This window comes from Phalangium opilio, unplaced genomic scaffold, assembly GCF_054372755.1.
Source record: "Phalangium opilio isolate 3A_F unplaced genomic scaffold, DU_Popi_V2 ptg000017l_1, whole genome shotgun sequence".
Classification (NCBI taxonomy): domain Eukaryota; kingdom Metazoa; phylum Arthropoda; class Arachnida; order Opiliones; family Phalangiidae; genus Phalangium; species Phalangium opilio.
In genome coordinates, this window is record NW_028324151.1 from 6071376 (window position 1) to 6093307 (window position 21932).

The 21932-nt window shown below is 39.0% G+C and overlaps 3 protein-coding genes across 5 annotated transcripts in view; all 3 read right to left on the minus strand.

Annotated features, from left to right (window-relative positions):
• LOC149702722 (anoctamin-7-like) overlaps window positions 1-9281 on the minus strand; it is a 42228-nt gene extending 32947 nt beyond the window's left edge. The window contains exon 1 of one of the 2 annotated variants that reach the window (XM_089866597.1): window positions 8835-9281. Coding sequence is in view for 1 of the 2 variants with exons in the window: in XM_089866596.1 (XP_089722722.1) it covers window positions 1710-1759 (50 nt within the window). In the remaining variant the exon portion in view is untranslated. Of the gene's footprint in view, window positions 1-1709; window positions 1810-8834 lie in introns of those variants that run through there. The other variant, XM_089866596.1, reaches the window with a different exon arrangement.
• Window positions 9282-9327: 46 nt separating this feature from the next.
• LOC149702723 (60S ribosome subunit biogenesis protein NIP7 homolog) lies at window positions 9328-10546 on the minus strand. Of its 2 annotated transcripts, none has more exons than XM_089866617.1 (5): window positions 10425-10546; window positions 9991-10077; window positions 9786-9924; window positions 9587-9727; window positions 9328-9523 (listed from the first exon to the last, which is right to left on the minus strand). In XM_089866617.1, the coding sequence occupies exons 1-5, from the start codon at window positions 10478-10480 to the stop codon at window positions 9404-9406; spliced, it is 543 nt and encodes a 180-aa protein (XP_089722743.1). In that variant the 5' UTR covers window positions 10481-10546; the 3' UTR covers window positions 9328-9403. The 2 variants fall into 2 exon arrangements, with proteins under 2 accessions (XP_089722743.1, XP_089722742.1); XM_089866616.1 differs by lacking the exon at window positions 10425-10546 and adding an exon at window positions 10148-10338.
• A 1172-nt stretch (window positions 10547-11718) lies between these two features.
• Window positions 11719-21504, minus strand: LOC149702724 (succinyl-CoA:acetate/propanoyl-CoA:succinate CoA transferase). Its single transcript, XM_089866604.1, has 7 exons — window positions 21233-21504; window positions 16229-16381; window positions 15931-16170; window positions 15142-15330; window positions 14855-15070; window positions 14645-14782; window positions 11719-12734 (listed from the first exon to the last, which is right to left on the minus strand). Exons 1-7 carry the CDS (start codon window positions 21420-21422, stop codon window positions 12421-12423), a joined length of 1440 nt encoding a protein of 479 aa, XP_089722730.1. The 5' UTR covers window positions 21423-21504; the 3' UTR covers window positions 11719-12420.
• Between the last annotated feature and the right edge of the window lie 428 nt (window positions 21505-21932).

The following is a 21932-nucleotide window of genomic DNA, read 5'->3' on the forward strand; positions in this document are numbered from 1 at the left end:
GATTGCGTCTTACTCTTGTCGGCGGAGTTATTGACATACTAAAATAAATTTAATGAAGACAAATAGTAAAATTAATTTAATATAGAGAGTATTTTAGAAGCCATAATAATTCCGACTAAAATTCAGTTTAGATTGAATTGAGAAGGATTCTATAGGATTTATCTTGTCTGTTATTTTCTATGAATTTTATGAAAAGTATTACGAATTGCATGAAACATATTACGAATTTCATAAAAATAGTACGAATTTCATAAAAATAGTACGGATTTCATGGAAAATACGTGAAAAATAGTACGAATTTCATGAAAAATAGTACGAGTTTAATTAAAATAGTAGGAATTTCATGAAAATAGTACGATGTTCATGAAAAATAGTACAAATTTCTTGAAAAATACCACGAATTTCATGAAAAATAGTACAAATTTCTTGAAAAATACCACGAATTTCATGAAAAATAGTACGAGTTTAATTAAAATAGTATAGGAATTTCATGAAAATAGTACGATATTCATGAAAAATAGTACAAATTTCATGAAAAATATCACGAATTTCATGAAAAATATCAAGAATTTCATGAAAAATATCAAGAATTTCATGAAAAATATCAAGAATTTCATGAAAAATATCAAGAATTTCATTGAAACTATATTAAATATACTATATCAATATTTAAAAATTACTATAACGTATGAAATAAATTCTCTACGTCATTTGAAATATACCTTGAACATGACAATTTCGGCAATTACAAACAGAGAAACCAACGCACAGGGGCTGGGGTAATCTCCCTCGCGCCAAGAAGTAACGCCAGACGGAGCCCGAGTTCACTACTCTTGGGAAGCTAACCAACTCGCACTGCCTCTGGCGGAGCTTCTTGGTGACAGGGAGAATACCCCATTGCTGGTCTCGCCCCTCTGTTTTTGCTTCTCTGTTTGTAATTTCCGAATTTGTCTTCTGGAAAAGGTAAACTATAGGGAATTTGGTTCAAAGATCAAAGAATTCTTGTAAACCAAACGAAGATTTTGTTTTTGTTAAAGATCAAAGGATTTTTGAAGCGAGCCAAAACAAGTAATACTTGATTAATTGGGAAGTATCGTAAACAATAAAGGATTATAAAATTCAAGAATTGTAGCAAAACATATACTACATTCTAAAATTCTGTTGACAGTGGTCGTCAAATTTTTAACCGGCGACTAAATCAACAACAGATCATTAAAACAAACTTTGTACACCAAATACAATTAATTAAAAACAAGTAAATAAACAACACACGTCATAAATAAACCGAACCCTACATCGATCAAATAAACTAAAAAGTTGCGAAAACATCTTATTTCAGTTTAAACCGGCGTTGAGTTTTAAACCAGCAACTAAATCAACACTAGATTATTAAAACAAACCTGGTAAACAACTAATTATAAAACAAATAAATAAAAAACAACCCACATCATAACTAAATAGAATCCTAGATCGATCAAATAAACTTATTTCAATTTAGACCGCGTAGAGTTTTAAACCAGCGATTAAATCAACACTAGATTAATTAACCAAACTTGGTATTCAATTAATTAAAAAAAATAAATAAATAAACAACCCACATCATAACTAAACAGAACCTTAAATCGATCAAAGACACCAACCTATTTCAATACAAGCACGTAAAAATTTTAAAACTTTAAAACTTTGAACAAAAGACGAATATCTCTCACCTGCCCAACTTTTTCCAAAAACGTGTCAACTTTTTTCTGCCACCACCCATAGTAAGTTATACAAAATTATTCCATCGAAGAGAGAAGAACACCGAACGTTACAACCTTAAGGCTTTTCCAACAAGAGCAACGAAAAAAGGCTTAGGTAGTGGCCCTCTAACATCACTACAACATAAAAACAGCCTGCACCCGCATCTCAGCTATATAGTCTACACTTTGGGAAAAAATCTCCAGCGTAGTTTCAATTTAACTTGGACTTTCTCTCGAGTCTTTTCTTGGGTTTTACTGAAATCCCTGGACCTGACCCTATGGACTATCGCAACACGTATTGGTCCATAACGCGCTAGAAAAGTAATGTCTTTACACAGGGTTGAAAACCCCCTGCAACTAAAGTTCACTACTAGAACCAAAAAGAGAGAAAGTAGAGAGAGCAGGCGCGTTTATAAGGTGCACGCTTAGAGCTAAGGATACGAAGGAACTCGCGTTACACGCGAAAGAGACACGAACTGAATAGAAGAGTTGTTGGTGAAGACATGCGCAGTAATCAGTTTGGTATTTTGCAATTTTTTCTTTCTTTTTTTGGTATTTTTTTACTTCCCACTTTTGCAAAGGATTAGGGATTTGGGGGTTTACACGTTATTTTTTTTCTCGTTCAAAATTACAGAATGGAAGAGATCGTATCCATCATTTATTTTATTTTGGTTTAATAATTGTAAAACTGTATACGTAAGAAATCTCTGTGTATTAAACAGCGGGATGACCTATATTATAAATAACTTAGCAAGCCGCATTTAATTTTACCAGTAAATTGGACATAATGAAAAACTAAACAGTGGATCTATAAAACTGAATGTAAAATTCGAAACAAGCAACAAGTATTTAATTTCATCATGATCTAATGAGATAATTAGTAATTATAGATACAATATTAACACAGTTAAGGGCTGAACGTTTGAGAGCTAAGATCCGAACCATGCACCCAAATATTGTAAAGCTATTTCTCCTTATTTCTAATTTTGTATTAATCAGGGATAGATTTAATTTTAGAAGTAGGAATGGAGAACGGTTAGTATTTACTTCAGTCCAACTCATAGACCACCCAGTATAGGGCCCTCCCTCCAACACGTATCGAAAAATTTAAATGATCTTATTGGCTCACTTAAACCACGTTTTGATGACGTTGCGGACGGGGACGGCGAAAAATATGCAATTCCTTTTCACCTCTGTCGCTATGACCCGCCTCATCTTACATACCCCTCCGTCCCATGAAAGGGGGTCCGGGACAATGACGCGCGCCCAGATTGCTCTGTTCTCCATTCCTAGTTCTAAAATTAAATCTATCTCTGTATTAATTACTCGGCCTGATAATTAATGATTACATTTGAAATTAAAGAAGAAGTCTTACTTATTTTTAAGACAATTTTGTAGGTCTTGTCTGCAGTCTGCACTATTGCGATTTCTAGACAAAGATTTCGTTAATCTTTTCCACACTGTATATCAGGGTATCGGGGATGTATGGTTTCTTTGTTGTTACTTTTTTTATTTGGTTAAGCCTATTGGGGCATACAATATTTTATAATTTATTATTTATAATGTAAAGTAAACTATGAAGCCCCAATGTTGTTCTAAACGTGGCTTCTAAAATTTGGTTCGTGTTATCTTTTGCAGTAAATCTATTAACGGAATACAGATGAAATAAAAATATAAAGGGTGTTTCTCATAAATCTGCATACCATAAATTAAGGGCGATTTTGAGCCGAAAATGTTCATGAAACATTTTGCCGTCCGGTCCAATGTTTCCGAGTTATGATTAGAGTGTTTTAGGGATGACCCCTTAATTAAATTAGAAATCATTGTCTAAATCAGTTTCTCAATTAAATTTAAGGGGGACCAATCTTAACTGGAAAACAGCGTCTCTTGCGGCAAAATGTCATAGAACAATTTCGACTCAAAATCGCCCATAGAACATCCCCTTAATTTATGCCAGACTGATCAGAAACACCCTGTACACAGTATGGTAGGACCGAAGTACAATGAGTTCTAAGAGAAATTAATCTTTAATCCAAAATGTAACATCTATGACATTTTTCCCTAAGGGACACCCTAAACAAGGTACAATTTCAATATTTTAGGGATGATCCCTTTATCAAATTACCATTGTCTTTCATTGTCGTATTGAAAAACATTCCAATCATAACATATATTTACGGTGGAAGTTAGGCCAAAATGTCATAGAAGTTACATTTTCAGCACAAAAATTCCCATAGAATCCACCTTACATCACTCCTATACCCTTTTTTGTAACACCCTGTATTATAAAGTCTAGAATAACGTACGAAAATTTCATAAAAGTTTGAAATTAATAATAATATATAGTAGCAGGAAAACCCAAACCGCGTTATGACTATATTCCACGACTTCATTATGTATATCATTAAAAATAAAGTCTGTTATATATAAGATATATCAAATTCAATTGGATCGTCCATGTAATAAATTTGTTAAATTGATGGGGTCAATCCCCCGAGAATGTCTTAACGAAAGACGGATAGATATAGCCGATCGAGTATAGTCGTTGACTTAATTAAATTGTTATCGGGGTTAACTCGATAGAACTCGGGGTGCACACGCCGAATTAATTCTAATGAAAGCTTACAGCTCTTCCGTCAGTTGAAACACCCAATTCAATGTTCAGTCCCAATTTGCACTGCTTACAATGATGCTACAACCGAACATTCGAAGAAGATCATTCTTGGTTCAAACTACCTCTTGAAAAACGTTATTCCCTTATCATAAGTTCATAAGATATGTTCCATAAGATTGTAACTGGTTACAAACTGGAGCTTCTCATGAAGTGACGTAGGTCATAGATTCGAGGTGAAGCGAGACCTGGTGAGGCGCTGTCAAAGGCTTAGTAATGCAGTCTAAATTGGAAGATGGACTGCAAAATTAACCACCGAGTGTAGGACTTCAATTCTCGCTTGTCGTTCTTGAACTAGCTCGAGCTGTAAGTCTCTAGCATTACGAAGTATAGGTAGTAGTCATACTTATGGAAAACATCTTATAAATTTATGTCATATGGTGAGGGCAAGGCTATATTTCAAATATAAGCTGATATTTTTGTACTATACTAAAGCTACTATACACAGCGTGTTCAAAAAAGGGAAATTATAAGACCGAAGTACAGTGAATTGGTTCTATGAGCAATTTTGAGTCGTAAATGTTCTATGATATTTCACTCAAGGAGTTATGATTGGTCAAAGTATTTTACGGATGACCCCTTAAATTTAACATAAGCAGCTGAAAACGATATTAATTTAATTAAGGGGTCATCCCTAAAACACTCTAATCATAAATTATAATAAAACACTTTTGTCTCAAAATCTGTCATAGAACCCGTTGTATTTCGATCCTACCACCCTTGTTCAAGCACCCAGTATACTAGTTTACTTCAAATAATTTACTCTTGACAATGTGATTGAACCTTTGAAGCAAATTCCGCCTAAACTTAAAAGCAACTGGTACCCGTATCGCGAGCCTTTAAATAATGTAGCTGCCCTACCAAGTAGCGATATTACTAACGCGGTATTCCCCATTTACACATTACAACGTGTTCAAGATAAGCAAACTTTCGCCTTAAACGCAAAAGTTACTGCCCAATACTAAATTACCCAAGCGTGGGTTGGGTATAGCTTGGTGACTCGGTGCTGGTATACATGTATGTATGGTAGCAAACATATGAAACTCGAAACTCCATTATATTTATTAGTTTCGTAACGAAGTTTCATTAAAAGGTGACTAAAGTTGTGTTTTCGAAGAATAAAGACAAACTCATGGTGCCTATACGTTTAATCAATAGTTCATATATAAAAACATAAAGTGTACTTCATTGAAGCTTGCTCGCACCGTCAAACACGAAAAACACCCCCCTTTACCTCTCAGAATAGTGTCGACCCCCTCTGCTACGACCGTAGCACAGAGACATGAGTGAATAGGATCTATATAGTAGCAGATGCTAGCTCTAGTACCAAGAATTAACGTTTGGATCGCCACCATAAGCACTTCAAAAAAGCTCTTCTCTGATTGGTTCATTCGTGTTTAGAGGAGAGTCGTTTCCTTCTCATTATACATGGCGTCTATAACCAAAGGCTGGGAACTGTGATCGAAGTACACTTTTGGTTTTGATCTATGCTCTTTTGCTTTAATCATTATAAGTTGGTCAATTTGGGAATATTTTAATTTTAAACCTTGTTTTATTAAGTAAGATCCATTTAAGGCGCCATTAGTTGGATATTTCCCAGGGACTCAGGACATATTCAGGGTTCGGACGAAATTCCTGTCTTTTACACCTAAATCTTGCCAATATTCCTGACCATTTTAAGGTGTTTAAAAGAGTACACCTGGCCCATGATTAGCATTACTCAAATTATGCCCAGTTTGATATACCAAACGAAATCCCTGAACTATCCCTGACTTTTTAGGAAAAAACTTTAAATCCCTGGCTTATCCAGGTTCAGTACGAACCCTGACATTAACGATAATGAGGAACCTTGGTCCCAGCTGAGATTAATCTGAAGTCTCACTCTCCCAGAAGACATTTTGTCGATAATCAAAATTAGTTTTCAACGAAATTTCCAAATAGGTCTCTTAAAATTGCAAAATTAAGCAGACTGAAAATTTGAGGTGTTTACGCTCATTTAAAGGTCTCATAATACCCTCTCTCTTTAGTCTTCACGCCTTAATACGGTCATATGCCCACGTGATAAGGTACAGTCACGTGTTAAGCCTGTCTGTCAAGCAGAAAATGTTGGCGTATGGACAATTGACCAGTTTTTTCCCTGTCTGGTTCAAAGAAAGGCCCAACGAAACGCGTAGGTCCCAGTAAATTCACATGACTATCCACGTCTTTCTTAGATAATTAGTTCCAAATTGAAATATTCGTTACTTTGAATTCTCATTCAAATAGAAAAGAACATAATTTAGGATGTCAATTTCCATTTAGTATAATTTAGTTTTGAATCCAACGCACGTAACGAGACTGATAAAATCTTTGCAAATATGATCAGAGCTAATAGTCCCTCGGAAGCGAGATTAAAGTATATCATAAGTTAATAAAATATGTTCCATAAGGTTGTTATGAAGTGACGTAGGTGAAATTATTTCCAATGGGAAGCTCTAAGGGAAAGCCGACCTACAGGCTGAAACTTTCTAATGTATTTTATACCGGCCCCTGTAGAAATGTTTAACCCGCTGCACATAGAAACTCAAGGAGAAGCTGTCACACAGGGGCACGTTTGTTTTAATAATGTCAAAAGTAATATAAGAAACCTCCCTTCCGTAGGGAGGTTTCTTATATTATTTCTGATAATATCTTCTTTTGAAATAACGTAACATGAACCAGTGATAGATTTAATTTTAGAAGTAGGAATGGAGAACAGAGAAATGTGGTGGCGTGTCAAAGTCCTAGACCCCCTTCCACTGGACTGGGGGTATGAAAGAAGAGGCGGGTCATAGCGACAGAGGTAAAAAGGAATTACGTATTTTTCGCCATCCCCTTCAGCAACGTCATCAAAACGTAATTTAAGTGAGCCAATAAGATAATTTAAACTTTTCGTTACGTGTTGGAGGGAGGGGCTCTATACTGGGCTATGAGTTGGACTGAAGTAAATACTAACCGTTGTCCATTCCTACTTCTAAAATTAAATCTATCCCTGCATGAACTTATGTTATATGCTTTTAAAGCTACACTACCGACAATAAGAAAAAATCTTTAGAACTTCCTGTATTTATATTGAAAAGCTGTAGTTAGATTTTCATATAAATTAGATTGGATCGAATTGAAAAATAAATTAGGTTGTTTGGGTGGGTTTTATCAGACGTACAAGAATGGAGTAACGGCATTACCCAGCGTTGGGCTGTATTTAGGTCATAACATAGAGTGCTATTACTCTATTAGACTGCGCATTTGAATTGAACTGAAAGACTTTCTGGGAAAGGAAGGCAAAAACACGACTTTTTTTTTTGCTTTATCTAATATTCGGAAACCATTGAGATCCTGACGCTAACAAAAGGGAAGCAAAAGACTGAGCGAATCCAGTCAAAGAACTGTGAGAGCTCCGGATTGGAGCCAAGAACCCAGAAGAGAGGTAGAAGAGAATGACAAAAATCAATATAACACCTGTTATGTACAGAGTAATCCCAGGCACGCGTATGAAAGCTGAGGTCTAAGCATTGCAGGCGAAAAAACCATCCAAAAAATATGCTTCAATCGAGATAGCAGGTAAAAAAGGCGCAATTTTACTGCAGGAAAGCGCGCCTTCTGATTATTAACTACCCACGGAAAAAAGTAGGTCAAACCACACTATAGGAATACGAGATCAAGTGGATAATACCGGATATGTATAATAAGAGAATGCATCTGGGATTCTAAGTAAATCTGGGCACTCGCAATGCCAAGTTTATATCTACATAATAAGCAAATCAGTTTATTCAAAATAGAATAATCGTAGAGAGGAAAATGGCTCGAATAAATGGGTAGCCGCAAAGGAGAAATGAATATACTTCCTTTGACAGGCTTAGAAAACGAATAAAACACGGTACGTTTAATGGTATTTTTTGTTAGGGAAATTTTCAATTAAAGACTATGAAGGCCGTGCTCAATCAAGATAAGGTCTAGAAGACGACAACCTGACCCCCCGGGCCCGCCCATTGTGGGTAACCTAACAAAAACTAAAAAAGAAAAACGCTAAGCGACCAAATTATCAAAGAAAAGCCCCCTCTCGATTTTATGGAACATTATAGGGTTAAATTCCACAGAAAATCTGTTTTTTTTTTCAATTATGAATTCAGTATCTTTCAAGATTGTAACCGATATGTTTTGGGGGTTTGCAACGAGGCAATGCTATTTTACTTTGGACAAGTGTCTACTCTGTATATACCAACTCTGGTTAAAATGAGTAAATTTCCGATTCCAGGAACATAAAAAGAAAAGACCGTCTAAGCCTAATATTCTTATCTTGAAAACCAACCGTGGTAATCAATGCTCAATGCAAAATAGAGTGAGAGACCGAAACAATCTACGTGTAAAACAATGAAACCAAGCTGAAAGAATGAAAAATGACCTACTAGTTTTTCTTCTAGTGTGTCTCAACTTGTCAGATTTTCGGCTTTCTTTTGTGCGCCTTAATTTCACATGTGCAAGGTATTTTGCATTTGCAATACTTTCCCGAAACACTTATCTCACGTTTCTTTAAATATTTACAGTATTTTAATTACATTAGATCCGATAAAAATATATAATTATAGGAACTCAAGGTGTTTAGTCCCTAAAACGCAACTTTACCGTTAACTTCCCCTGAATCGAGCGCCGGAGAGATCACGTGATAGCGGTTGTCATGGCAACCACTACCGCCGTGATGGACGATTCCATTTTCAAAAATAAAAAAGGGAGAGGGGTGTCCGACCGTCCCGCCAAGTCCCGCTTGGGTTATTGATGAAAATTGTTTACATTATTGAAACATTTAGGCCTACAGAGTATTATTAACAATGAATGATGGCAATAACTAAGTTATTGAAACATTTAGGCCTACAGAGTATTAACAAAGAATGATGCCAATAATAAAAATTTCAGTTTTTATTGAACAATACAGATATACACAAGAAAATCACATGAAAACTGTACATAAATTTTAATTTTATGTTAATGTATCTTCACTTCTAACATATTCTCCAATATCTGCTTGATGAAAAGCTACTATTGTCATTGGATCTGATCTTCTACATTCTGTTGTTGATTTTGCTGCAACTCCAAACCCCTATATTGTTTAATGTTAGATTAAGTTAAAGAATTAAGTATTTTACATAAGCAATTAACTTACGAGAGGCAAATCATTCATGGAATAAACAACAACTCCTTGATATTGAGACGTGTTTTCTGTGATTCTACCGAGTCCAGATTTCATTACATGATGCCCATATAAGAACTGTTGCTCAGCGGAAGGTTTTAACCAAATCTTGTGCTGAAATTAATGTTACTTTAAGATTCTTGTTGAATTAATAATAAATTTAAAATATTACCTTTGCATAAGGAGCGAGATAGTCTAAAGCAGTGATATGAAGTCTAAATTTGCTCGTTTTTGTAAATTTTCCAAAGCATGTACCGAAACTAATAAGGTTGTCTTTGGAGATAGTACAGGCCATTTTCATGATACGTTCGCTAGAATTTATTATTTTAGTTAAGGAATTATAGTTAATTTTAAATTAATTGAAAATCGTATAATACCTGACGTAGTAGACTCTATTATTGTGTAATCTAAAACAGTAAAGTCCATCAGGTCTATCAATGAGCATTTTGATGTTTTCTCCGATACTATGGGTAAAAATTTGTAATTAGATTAATAAAATGTACACATGGAAGTTTGAAAGCGTTTTAAACTCACTATTTTGATAATTTATCAAAAAATAGCTTAGTTTCTTCTTCAGTTAAAGGTCGCATTTTTAAAATAATGTGAAAGTAACGTTACGCTAAGCCTAAAACACGTGGCTAAAGTTGCAACTTGTTAGTGTCGTCTGCTGTTTTTAACCAAGGAGGATAATAAAGCCTTTAGCAAGCTATGACCCTGGAGTGGAAGCTGCAGTAGAATTTGGAACTACGCATTTAAAAATATTAAAATGTTAAAATGTAGGATAAGGAAGTTGAAAGTGTTTTATACTCACTATTTTGATAATTTATCAAAAAATAGCTTAGTTTCTTCTTCAGTTAAAGGTCTCATTTTTAAAATAAATGTGAAAGTAACGTTACGCTAAGCCTAAAACACGTGGGCTAAAGTTGCAACCAGGGTCGGAAATAAGCACAGGACACTGGACATTGTCCAATAAAATTTTAAAATGTCCTATAATTTTTTTCAAAACTAAGGGGGTCACTGGACAGTTTGACCAATAAATTTTCCGAACTTTTGAGAGCTTGATTATGGAAAAGCGACACTATTTTTGCACACTCCTGTGGACAATGTCCTATAAATTTTCCAGTCAAACAGGGAGTCACTGGACACATGTCCTATAAGAAATTTTTCTTATTTCCGGCCCTGGTTGCAACTAGTTAGTGTCGTCTGCTGTTTTTCACCAAGGAGGATTAATAAAGCCTTTAGCACGCTATTACCCTGGAGTGGATGGAAGCTGGGAAATGTTGAAATATATTCTTTAAGCTGGAGTAGAATTTGGAACTACGCATTTAAAAAAATTAATTAAATATAAAATTTACGAACCAAAAACACAGTCGGCAGTCCGAAATTCTTCTCAACGTCACTCTTAAACCTTTATTATAGCGTTTTTCTTTGAGGTGATCCGAGCGCTCCCGGAGCGCTCCGAAAAAAAAAAATCGTTTTTCATTAGTAATAGCGTTTTTCTTTGAGGTGATCCGAGCGCTCACGGAGCGCTCCGAAATAAAATCGTCTTTCATAGGAAAAAAAGAGCTGCTCCGAGACGGAGGCGCGTCTTACATTGACCCAGTCTCTCCCTCTCGGTTTGCTCCCGGATTGATCCCAACCGCTCCGACTCTAAAGACGGAGCGACCAAAATGGAGCACCTGATGACGTCACAAAACTGCTCTGAAAACACTTTTGTATTTCATTGGGAGCAATTACATTCGGTCCTCCGAGCTAGAGCGATGACGTAACACGAAAATCAGGACCGCTCTCGGGCGACCACAAAGGAAAACGCTATAAAAAAACGAGCTGCTCCGGGACGCAGGCGCGTCTTACATCGGCCCAGTCGCTCCCGAATTGATCCCAACCGCTCCGACTCTAGAGACAGAGCAACCAAAATGGAGCGCCTGATGACATCACAAAACCGCTCTGAAAAAACTTTTGTCTTCCATAGGGAGCAACTACATTCGGTCCTCCGAGCTAGAGCGATGACGTAACATGAAAATATGGAGCGATCTCGGAGCGGTCTCAGGCGAGTGGGCGACCACAAAGGAAAACGCTATGAATCAAATAAACACAACACAAAATTAATTTTAAGCCCTATTATCTTTATTATTTATTTACCTTAGGTGACATACGTCTATCAACATTAGCATCATCATCTTTTACAATAAATTTGAAATTCAAATTAACAAAATTAATAAAAATCTTGTTCCCTAATTAGAAATTATTATTTATTATTTGCACCAAAAATATCTGATTTATACAAATTTTTAACCTATAGTTAATTACTTAATTCTGAATATTACAACTTAAGTTCAGCGGCAGAAATTTAGGATTCATTCAAGTAATCATAATGCGATAGTTTTCACTCACAATTAAGAAGAAAAAAAATCGTCATTAATAAACTGACAAAAAGATTAAAAGAGAGAGAGAGAGAGAGAAACTGAAAGAAAATTAATAATTAATTAATTATTTTACACCAAAAATTTAAATTCTGCACCCGATTTTATTTCATAAAATAAAAAAAAAAAAAATAGTGAAAGTTTAATAAATTTTATTTTATATTATGACGTAACTTTCAAAAAAAAAAAAGAAAAGCTACCGATTATTAATGATTGAATCTCATTAAGCTCTATTTTCAGCTGCGTTCTTTCATAATTTTTGTGTAGGTATTTTTTTATATATTTTATTATAAAAATCAGATGAATGTTGTTTGTTTGTTTGTATTTCTTTTACAATTTGTTATAAACGTAACTTCTATAACATGTGTTTATTTATTTATTTATTTATGGTGAAGGCATGCATTTGAGTCGTTCAAAAGCAGCTTTCTCCAAAGATTCCCGATGATCCGGATGGGCAATTTGAATTAAAGCGTGAGCTCGTTGACGAATGCTTCGTCCAAATAAATGAGCAATTCCGTATTCGGTTACCATGTAATGAATATGTCCACGAGTGGTCACGACACCTCCTCCTTGCTTCAAAAAGGGTACGATCTTGCTTTCTCCTTTACGGGTTGTGGAAGGCATGGCTAAAATGGGTTTGCCCCGTCCGTCAGTACCTTGAGCTGCGCCTCGAAGGAAATCTACTTGTCCACCAATGCCTATTGTCATCAAGGGGGAAGAAACATAAAAAAACGGTTATTAACCCCGCGGAGCGTCCACCCCCCCCCCAGGATAAAAGCCCTCGGAGCGTCCACCCAGATAAAAGCTTACGGAGCGTCCACCCAGATAAAAGCCCTCGGAGCGTCCACCCAGATAAAAAACCGCCACGGAGCGTCCACCCAGATAAAAGCTTACGGAGCGTCCACCCAGATAAAACCGCCACGGAGCGTCCACCCAGATAAAACCGCCACGGAGCGTCCACCCAGATAAAAGCTTACGGAGCGTCCACCCAGATAAAAGCTTACGGAGCGTCCACCCAGATAAAAAACCGCCACGGAGCGTCCACCCAGATAAAAACCACCACGAAGCGTCCACCCAGATAAAAGCCCTCGGAACGTCCACCCAGATAAAAGCCCGAGGAGCGTCCCCCCAGACAAAAGCCCGAGGAGCGTCCCCCCAGACAAAAGCCCGAGGAGCGTCCCCCCCAGATACAAGCCCGAGGAGCGTTCCCCCCCCAGATAAAAGCCCTCGGAGCGTTCCCCCCCAGATACAAGCCCGAGGAGCGTCCACCCAGATAAAAGCCCGAGGAGCGTCCCCCCAGATAAAAGCCCGAGGAGCGTCCACCCAGACAAAAGCCCGAGGAGCGTCCACCCAGACAAAAGCCCGAGGAGCGTCCACCCAGACAAAAGCCCGAGGAGCGTCCCCCCAGACAAAAGCCCGAGGAGCGTCCCCCCAGACAAAAGCCCGAGGAGCGTCCCCCCCAGATACAAGCCCGAGGAGCGTTCCCCCCCCCAGATAAAAGCCCTCGGAGCGTTCCCCCCCAGATACAAGCCCGAGGAGCGTCCCCCCCAGATACAAGCCCGAGGAGCGTCCCCCCCAGATACAAGCCCGAGGAGCGTCCCCCCCAGATACAAGCCCGAGGAGCGTCCCCCCCAGATACAAGCCCGAGGAGCGTCCCCCCCAGATACAAGCCCGAGGAGCGTCCCCCCCAGATACAAGCCCGAGGAGCGTCCCCCCCCCAGATAAAAGCCCGAGGAGCGTCCCCCCCAGATACAAGCCCGAGGAGCGTCCCCCCCAGATACAAGCCCGAGGAGCGTCCACCCAGATGAAACCGCGCGGAGCGTCCACCCAGATAAAACCCACCGCGGAGCGTCCACCCAGATAAAACCCACCGCGGAGCGTCCACCCAGATAAAACCCACCGCGGAGCGTCCACCCAGATAAAACCCACCGCGGAGCGTCCACCCAGATAAAACCCACCGCGGAGCGTCCACCCAGATAAAACCCACCGCGGAGCGTCCACCCAAATAAAACCCACCGCGGAGCGACCACCCAGATAAAACCCACCGCGGAGCGTCCACCCAGATAAAACCCACCGCGGAGCGTCCACCCAGATAAAACCCACCGCGGAGCGTCCACCCAGATAAAACCCACCGCGGAGCGTCCACCCAGATAAAACCCACCGCGGAGCGTCCACCCAGATAAAACCCACCGCGGAGCGTCCACCCAGATAAAACCCACCGCGGAGCGTCCACCCAGATAAAACCCACCGCGGAGCGTCCACCCAGATAAAACCCACCGCGGAGCGTCCACCCAGATAAAACCCACCGCGGAGCGTCCACCCAGATAAAACCCACCGCGGAGCGTCCACCCAGATAAAACCCACCGCGGAGCGTCCACCCAGATAAAACCCACCGCGGAGCGTCCACCCAGATAAAACCCACCGCGGAGCGTCCACCCAGATAAAACCCACCGCGGAGCGTCCACCCAGATAAAACCCACCGCGGAACGTCCACCCAGATAAAAACCGCCGCGGAACGTCCACCCAGATAAAAACCGCCGCGGAGCGTCCACCCAATAAACCCGATTTGAAACCATTCATGAATCAATACCCCACTTATTGATATTACCAGAATAGATGCGTGATCCAATGGAATCGGCTACAACTTGACCGGTAAGATCAACCTCAATGCAAGAATTGATGGCGGTCACTTTAGGATTGGAAGCAATGACTTCGGTGTTGTTTACGTAATCAACAGCCAACATAACTTGAAAATTTACCAGAGACAATTATTATTACTCATCCAACTGGGAATCCGACAACTGAAATCTTTATCTACCAATGAATGGATTATTATCCATAAAGTCATAAAGTTCTCGAGTCCCGACGGTGAAACTTCCCACCATTTTACCAGCGTGACAAGTTTTCTTGGCGTTAGTGATGCAGCCCTTTTTAACCAAGTCAATAATACCATTACTGAACATTTCCGAATGGATACCCAAGTCCTTATGGTTACCCAACTGAGCTAAGACGGCGTCAGGAATCGAACCAATTCCTGTTTTCGTCATAAACAAACAACCCTTGTTTAACGTCAAATTAAACAGTGGTCAGACGCGTATGTCGTACCCATTTGCAAAGTAGCTCCATCTTCGACCAAATTATCAGCGATAAGTTTACCGATGCTTTTTTCAACATCAGTCAGGGCTTCCGGAGGATGTTCGGGCAATTCCATCTCACCTTCGACCAGGGTATCAAAATGGGACATATGGACTAAACCATCTCCGACTGTGCGTGGTAAACGAGGGTTGACTTGTCCTGGAAACATGAAGTAAACCAAGATTTATGATTGGTTAAAGGGCTCCTTCGGACCCTTAGACGCATGGCCCCGCGGATTTCCGAGCCCCCCTACCTAACCAGAGGGAGGGAGTGAAAGAAGGGGGATATTAACAAGGGGGGGGGAACTACTTAGGGGTCGGAAATCGGTGGGGCAAAGTGTTGAGGAAGATCGTCTATAGAGTAATGTCAGTTCTACTATGCAAACGTCATACCATAGAGCAGTGTCGGTAGAGGGGGGGGAGTAGACTGTGTATCCCTCCCTCTAGGCGCGCTTTTGTAAGAGGGGATACTGTACGCGCCTGGTAGGGGGGATGACACTTAGCTAAGAGATAGAAGGGTATGACGTTTGCAAACGTAGAACTGACATTATTCTATCTCTTAGTGTCATCCCCCCTACCAGGCGCGTACAGTATCACCTCTTACAAAAGCGCGCCTAGAGGGAGGGATACACAGTCTACTCCCCTCTCTAACTGACACTACTCTATGAAGAGGGGATGGAAATCCGCGGGGCCATGTGTCTAAGGGTCCGAAGGAGCCCTTTAAATCCTTCAATTAAAAAGTTAAGAAGATATATCTTACCAATAATATACTTGGAGTGCTGCAAGGCGGCTCGAACGCAATCTACGCTGGTACCCAAGCTACAAAAACCGTGCTTATCTGGTGGGGTTACTTGAACCAAAGCTACATCGGGTTTAACAATGCCCCTGTAAAACAGGAGTGGAATCTCGCTAAGAAATATAGGGACAAAATCGCCCCGGCCTTCAGCAATCGCTTGTCGGCAATTGCCACCGGTAAAGAAGGACATGCTTCTAAAAGCATCTGAAAAGCCAAATTTATATAATCTTTGTCGATTCTCAAGGATATGACTAAAATGTACCCTTCAAATCAGGGTGATTATATTCCGCGGCGCCTTCAGTATGAATATGGCATACAGTTACACCCTTAACACCACCTTTCCGACCATGTTCAGCCATGGCTGGAACAAGCTTTCTCGGAGTAGCGGCGGCGCCATGAACAAAGACAGTGTCACCTACGTAACGTGTAAACGGATTTAATTAACTAAACATTATACCGGTAATACCATAAGTTTATAAGATATGTTGCACCAGGCGTCGCTTTACGAGAATCTATGACCTACGTCACTTCATGACAAGCTCCAGCTTAATTGTAACTAGTCACAAACTTATGGAACATATCTTACGAACTTATGGTAATACCAAGAAGTGATATCTAGTTTATTAGGGAGAAGGTATAAGATGCCTAAGTATTCTCGCACCATAGTCCCAGTCCCCCTTTCAAAATACAAGGGGGGACGTAAAAGGAGGCCGGGCTATTTCGCCTCTCTCCTTAGTCGGAAAATATGACTGTAATTTTCGTCATTCGCGTCGCGCTGACGTGAGTTTTCAAGAACCAATGAGATGCTGGTTGTAATTTAGAGGCGGGGATTAACTCCGGACCTACTATACGTTTGGACTGGAGATAAAGCTGGAAATGTGGCGAATTTATACCTTCTCCCTAATAAACTAGATATAACTTCTTGGTAATACTAATTTAAACTGCTTTCTGGCAATTATTTGGCCTAGAAAATGAAATGTCTAATATTAGCTTAATGGGTCGGAAACTAGATGTAGTAAAACAAAATGAAAGGACTTTTCTAAAAATAGATTATAACGAGAGCTTTCAGATCGCTGACGTCAAGTGTTTCAAGTTTAATATTGCAAGAGAGAAAGAGGTGTGTCTAGGCTGAATGAATGCGCGATTTAAAATTTAAAACACAAAATTTTCAATGGTTTTAAAACGAATTTTTCAAGTGGGTTGTAGGACGCTGAACTATTTTTTTAGGTTTTTCAATGTTTTCTGGAGTTACAAGCTTCTTTCATATTCAATGACCGATAAGATATGTTATATGGTAATATTATCTGTAACGTTTTCGTTTTTATTCCCCATTTAGACTTGAAAACAAGTCATAATCAGTTCAATTTCGCAATAAGCATTTTTGAGTTTATCAAATATCAAGTTTAATATCGTCTATTAACTTTATAAAATTGTCAGGATAGTTTAAGATTGAAAACAAACAAAGATTTGGTCTCTGTGCCCGCATTGCCTACGCGACTCTTATTGTTTATTGCGTAGGTTCCCGCTGTGCCTTTGATAAACTTTGTTATCATAAAAGTGCTTGTGCTATAAATTCCTGTCAAAGTAAATAGCGTAGGAATAGAAGGTAGGATCGGTAGTTATTATAACCATGGACGTTATCTCTCCATTTCCTGATATGACGTCAAAATGAAAGTAATACTAAATGGCAACCAATAAGAGTCAGAAATCACAGGAGTACCAAAAAATTCGTGACCTTCAATGCAGATACAAAGGCTGTACCATTCACTCTAGTACCAATAGAGCTATCTCAGTTGTGACGTCAGTGCCTAGTTAAAACGTCACAGACTTAGCTTTGGCAGTGGGTGGCCATGTTTGGTACCGCATTGGTTCCATGGGCCAAGAGCAAGGGTGAGGTCACACTAAGGCTTCTGAGAATCTCTATTCTCTCTGTTAGTACTAGCAGGAGTAAATTATAACCCCTTTCTCCCCCCCCCCGGGAAGGGGTTTTTTATGTGCTCCTGGCACTAGTTTCTGTGAAAACATGGACCTTGAATTCACCATAGATGGTGCAAATATAACTAACACCGCGGTCAAGATAAACATGTAAAGATTTTTTTCCGATGTGGTAGCATATACCGATACAGTATATGTTCTTGGAGGAAATAGGAGAGATGGAAGATGGAGTCGCAATCTTAGTTCCCACACAGAACGAAAGCCTTCTATTATCTTGCCCCCCTATCTATGGCAACAAAGCCCTCTTAATTATATAAAAAAGGACTTGGTTTGCCCAAGCCTAAAAAACAAAACGATAAGAGTTTTTTCCAGTTGACTGAAGCGCGGATATTTTATTTTTCGATATAATTTTAAAGACAATCCGTATTTTACTACTCTTTAGATTTTAATTCAATCTCCTGATTTTACTGGTAATGGATTTATTTCCTATAAATTAATTGAAATAAAAAATTACTTATCTCAGATTTTTCATGATAAAATTTTACGAAAATGGATTTGTTGAAAAATCTGAGATAAGTAATTTTTTATTTCAAATAATTTATAGGAAATAAATCCATTACCAGTATAATCAGGAGATTGAGTTAAATTCTAAAGAGTAGTAAAATACGGATTGTCTTTAAAATTATATAGAAAAATAAAATATCCGAGCTTCAGTCAACTGGAAAAAACTCTTATCGTTTTGTTTTTTAGGCTTGGGCAAACCAAGTCCTTTTTTATATAATATCTGTTCCTTCAGTCTGCATTTGTATTAATCTATTATAAAACAATTTTTTGCCTGAAATGCGAAATTTTTCACTTCTAGGACGAGGTTAAAAATGGTTCTACACTTCTACTAATTCTTATAAGATAGGGCTCACAATTCGTTTTAGAACCCGAGCTTTATAGTCAACTTCAAAACCAACATCCTGCCACGATTTTTAAACTATCAAATCCGTATCTTTTACAGTCCACTCTACGATTACAATTATCCATGACATTGCGTTCACTGCCCTTGTACGTTTACAGTGAGTGGCACCGTGGCCAGTTATTTTAATTAAAATACCTAGGCCACAGGTCCAGTTGAAAAAAAAAATCCTTATTTCCAACACTGACCCATCTATCCTTATGCCTTACTGAAGGCTACAGTGAAATATCCATGAAGCGTAAGCTTCTATTATAAATCCATGGCCTAAATAAGGCAACTTAAGCCTTGGTCGAAACTAACATCTAAAATATAAATTAAAAAGGTATCTTAAGTATAGAATTTCAACCGAGACACATAATTAAACGAAAAATAGACCGCCAGAGAAATTTTTAATAAATATAGTGTTATATTTATTGAAAAATATCAAGTTAAAGTTTCAAGGCGGTGAAATGGCAAATTAGCGTCGTCTACTGTAGAGTAATGAACAATTAGCGTCGTCTGCTGTAGAATAATCTTTTGAGGTACTTACATTTTTAATTAAATTAACATACTTAGACTTAATTAATTTTGATGAAACTTGAAAAAGGCACACCTTGAATAGTTACTTGTTAATTTGAAAGTATTCCGAAACGTAACTTCGCTTTAGTTTTTAAATGATTCGATGTACAGGAGCACCAAAAACCCCATGTTATTCCTATGGGAAAATCGGCGAAAATCTGTGAATTTTCATTTAACATTACGGGAGGGTGTGGGATCTTATCTAGAAGGGCCTACCGGCCCTCTAGAATATCCTCGGCGTTTCCGTAGCCAAGGAGGCAGCACACAGTCACGACCCTATCCAACCACACGGTACTAATGTCTAAGGGAGACTTTCATTGCCGCCTATCACCCATCATCATCATTACCACTCCATCTCACTTCTTTCCTCCAAGATAGAACAAACATTTCAAAATAACACCTGAGGATCCGAAGAACCCCCCCCCCTCCCTCTACGTCCCAATTTAAGGTGAAGCTGACAAAAGGCTCATTGTCAAGTGAAGACTGTAAAATTGCAATGGGGCTGCATTTTATTGGAAGCCAAAGACCATTGTCCTTCCAAGGTCGTAAAGGTGTGGGGTCATGGAGAAAATAAGCAGTCGCAGCCATAAAAGTACCCGTTTTGAATGAAAATATACCCCTTTTAAGCTTCCCCTTTATAAACGTCCCCACCATAGACCATTTCAGAAATTACACATAGAGAAACCAACACACACAGGCGAGTCCGCAATAGGGAGCTAACAGTTCTGACCATGAAACGTCACACCCTTCTATCTCTTACTGGACTTTCATTCCCCCTAAGGGTTGGAAACAGTATTCTACGCGCTAAAATGCCAACCAGAGAGGGGCTGAGTTACGTCAGACTATCTCTCTCTTCCCCCTAGCCAGTTGTTAGCTCCCTATTGCGGTATTCTCCATCGCCCCAAGAAACAACGCCAGACAGAGCTCGAGTTCACTAGTACTACGCGCGGGAAGACAGTTAAGTTAGTTAACTGGCGCTGCCTCTAGTGGTGCTCCCTAGCGAGGGGAGAATACGCCAATGGCAGCTCCCCCCGTGTTGCTTTCTCTGAACGTAATTTCCGAAATAGTCTATGATTTAGCGCGAAATGGGAGCAGTCATTCAGCATGCCTTCTTATAAATAACAATGCCAAAGTGGGGTGGTATTTGAGTTAGACCTTCAAAGATACTATACTTGGAATCTTGGTCAAAAGCGTGATAAGAATCAATCAAAAATAATCTCAACAATTGAAAGGTTAGCACGTATTTTTGGTATGTTCTCCATAAAATTGAAATGATAAGCTGAACTTAAGTACACACGATAGCCTAGAATGAAGATCTACTTTACACACCCTAATGGAAAGGCGCCAGTTATTTTAATTTCCTAAATCACGCCAGAGCACATGTTTAAGAGAAAAAAAAGTTCATCAACCAGTCCATACTGGCAATTTGCCCATTGACTTTTCAAATCCGCGGATTACTACTGACGTGCCAATTTCATAACTACCCTCTAACCACATAATTTTGTAATTAAAAATTATTGAATTTGCGATTTACAGTCCTACTTAGCGCAAACCGGCTGATATCAATTAAAAGCATCAATGCAGAGGTACATTTCTTTAAACGCAATTCAGCGAAATGCACCTGTGATTGTGCACGTACATGTACATGTATATGTGCATCCCTAAGAAACTATCTAAAAATTCTAATATCCTGCCTAACGATTTCTCGGGGTAAATAATAAACCATATGTCCTCTACTTTGGTTATTAAGAAAGTAAGAAAAATATCTAAGATCAATGAAGAAAAAAAGATTATGTGCCCAATTTTTACCTGACTTGATAACCTTGACTGCTTCCTCGGCGGACAACCATTTCGGTTCCCTGTTTAAAGGTTGAAATGGCTCGTTGGAATAAGAATAATAACTTCTTTTAGAATTAGACGCTTGATATCCAACGACTAAATTCTTCTGAAGTTGAAAACATTGACAAAATAATTTGTTACGAAGCACGCCCGACGCCATGGCCACACGTTCCTCCGGAATCCAAAGGCTTGCCGCCGCTAATGACGAGGTCCTCCGAGCGCAATCGCAACGCGGAAAATCCTAGCGGCCAAATTGTTGCAACTTTTTACGTCATCGTGACGTTTAGACCATACCTTCCAGCATAGAGAAAAACACCACTTCTAGAAGAGGGGTAGAAGCTCATACTTTGAATTATTTTAGTAATAGACTAGTAGCACCACATCTTATTTGTCCATAGACCTTAATACAGTCAAAGCTGGGAAACTGCCATTACTCTATTAACCAAAAGCGCAGAGTAAGAGTTGCAACTTTGACAGCGCCACTTTGAAGCTGCATTCTAATCTTCTACTCCTCTTTTGCATCGAGAATTATCAAGGTCCAAGAACCTCAAGGTTTACTGCACATGTTTGAAACCTTGAGCCAGAACGTGATGTAATTTATGCCTTTTTCCACTGACATTGTCAATGGAGTAGTTTTATGGGAGTGTAAATTAAATATTCCTTAAAAGTG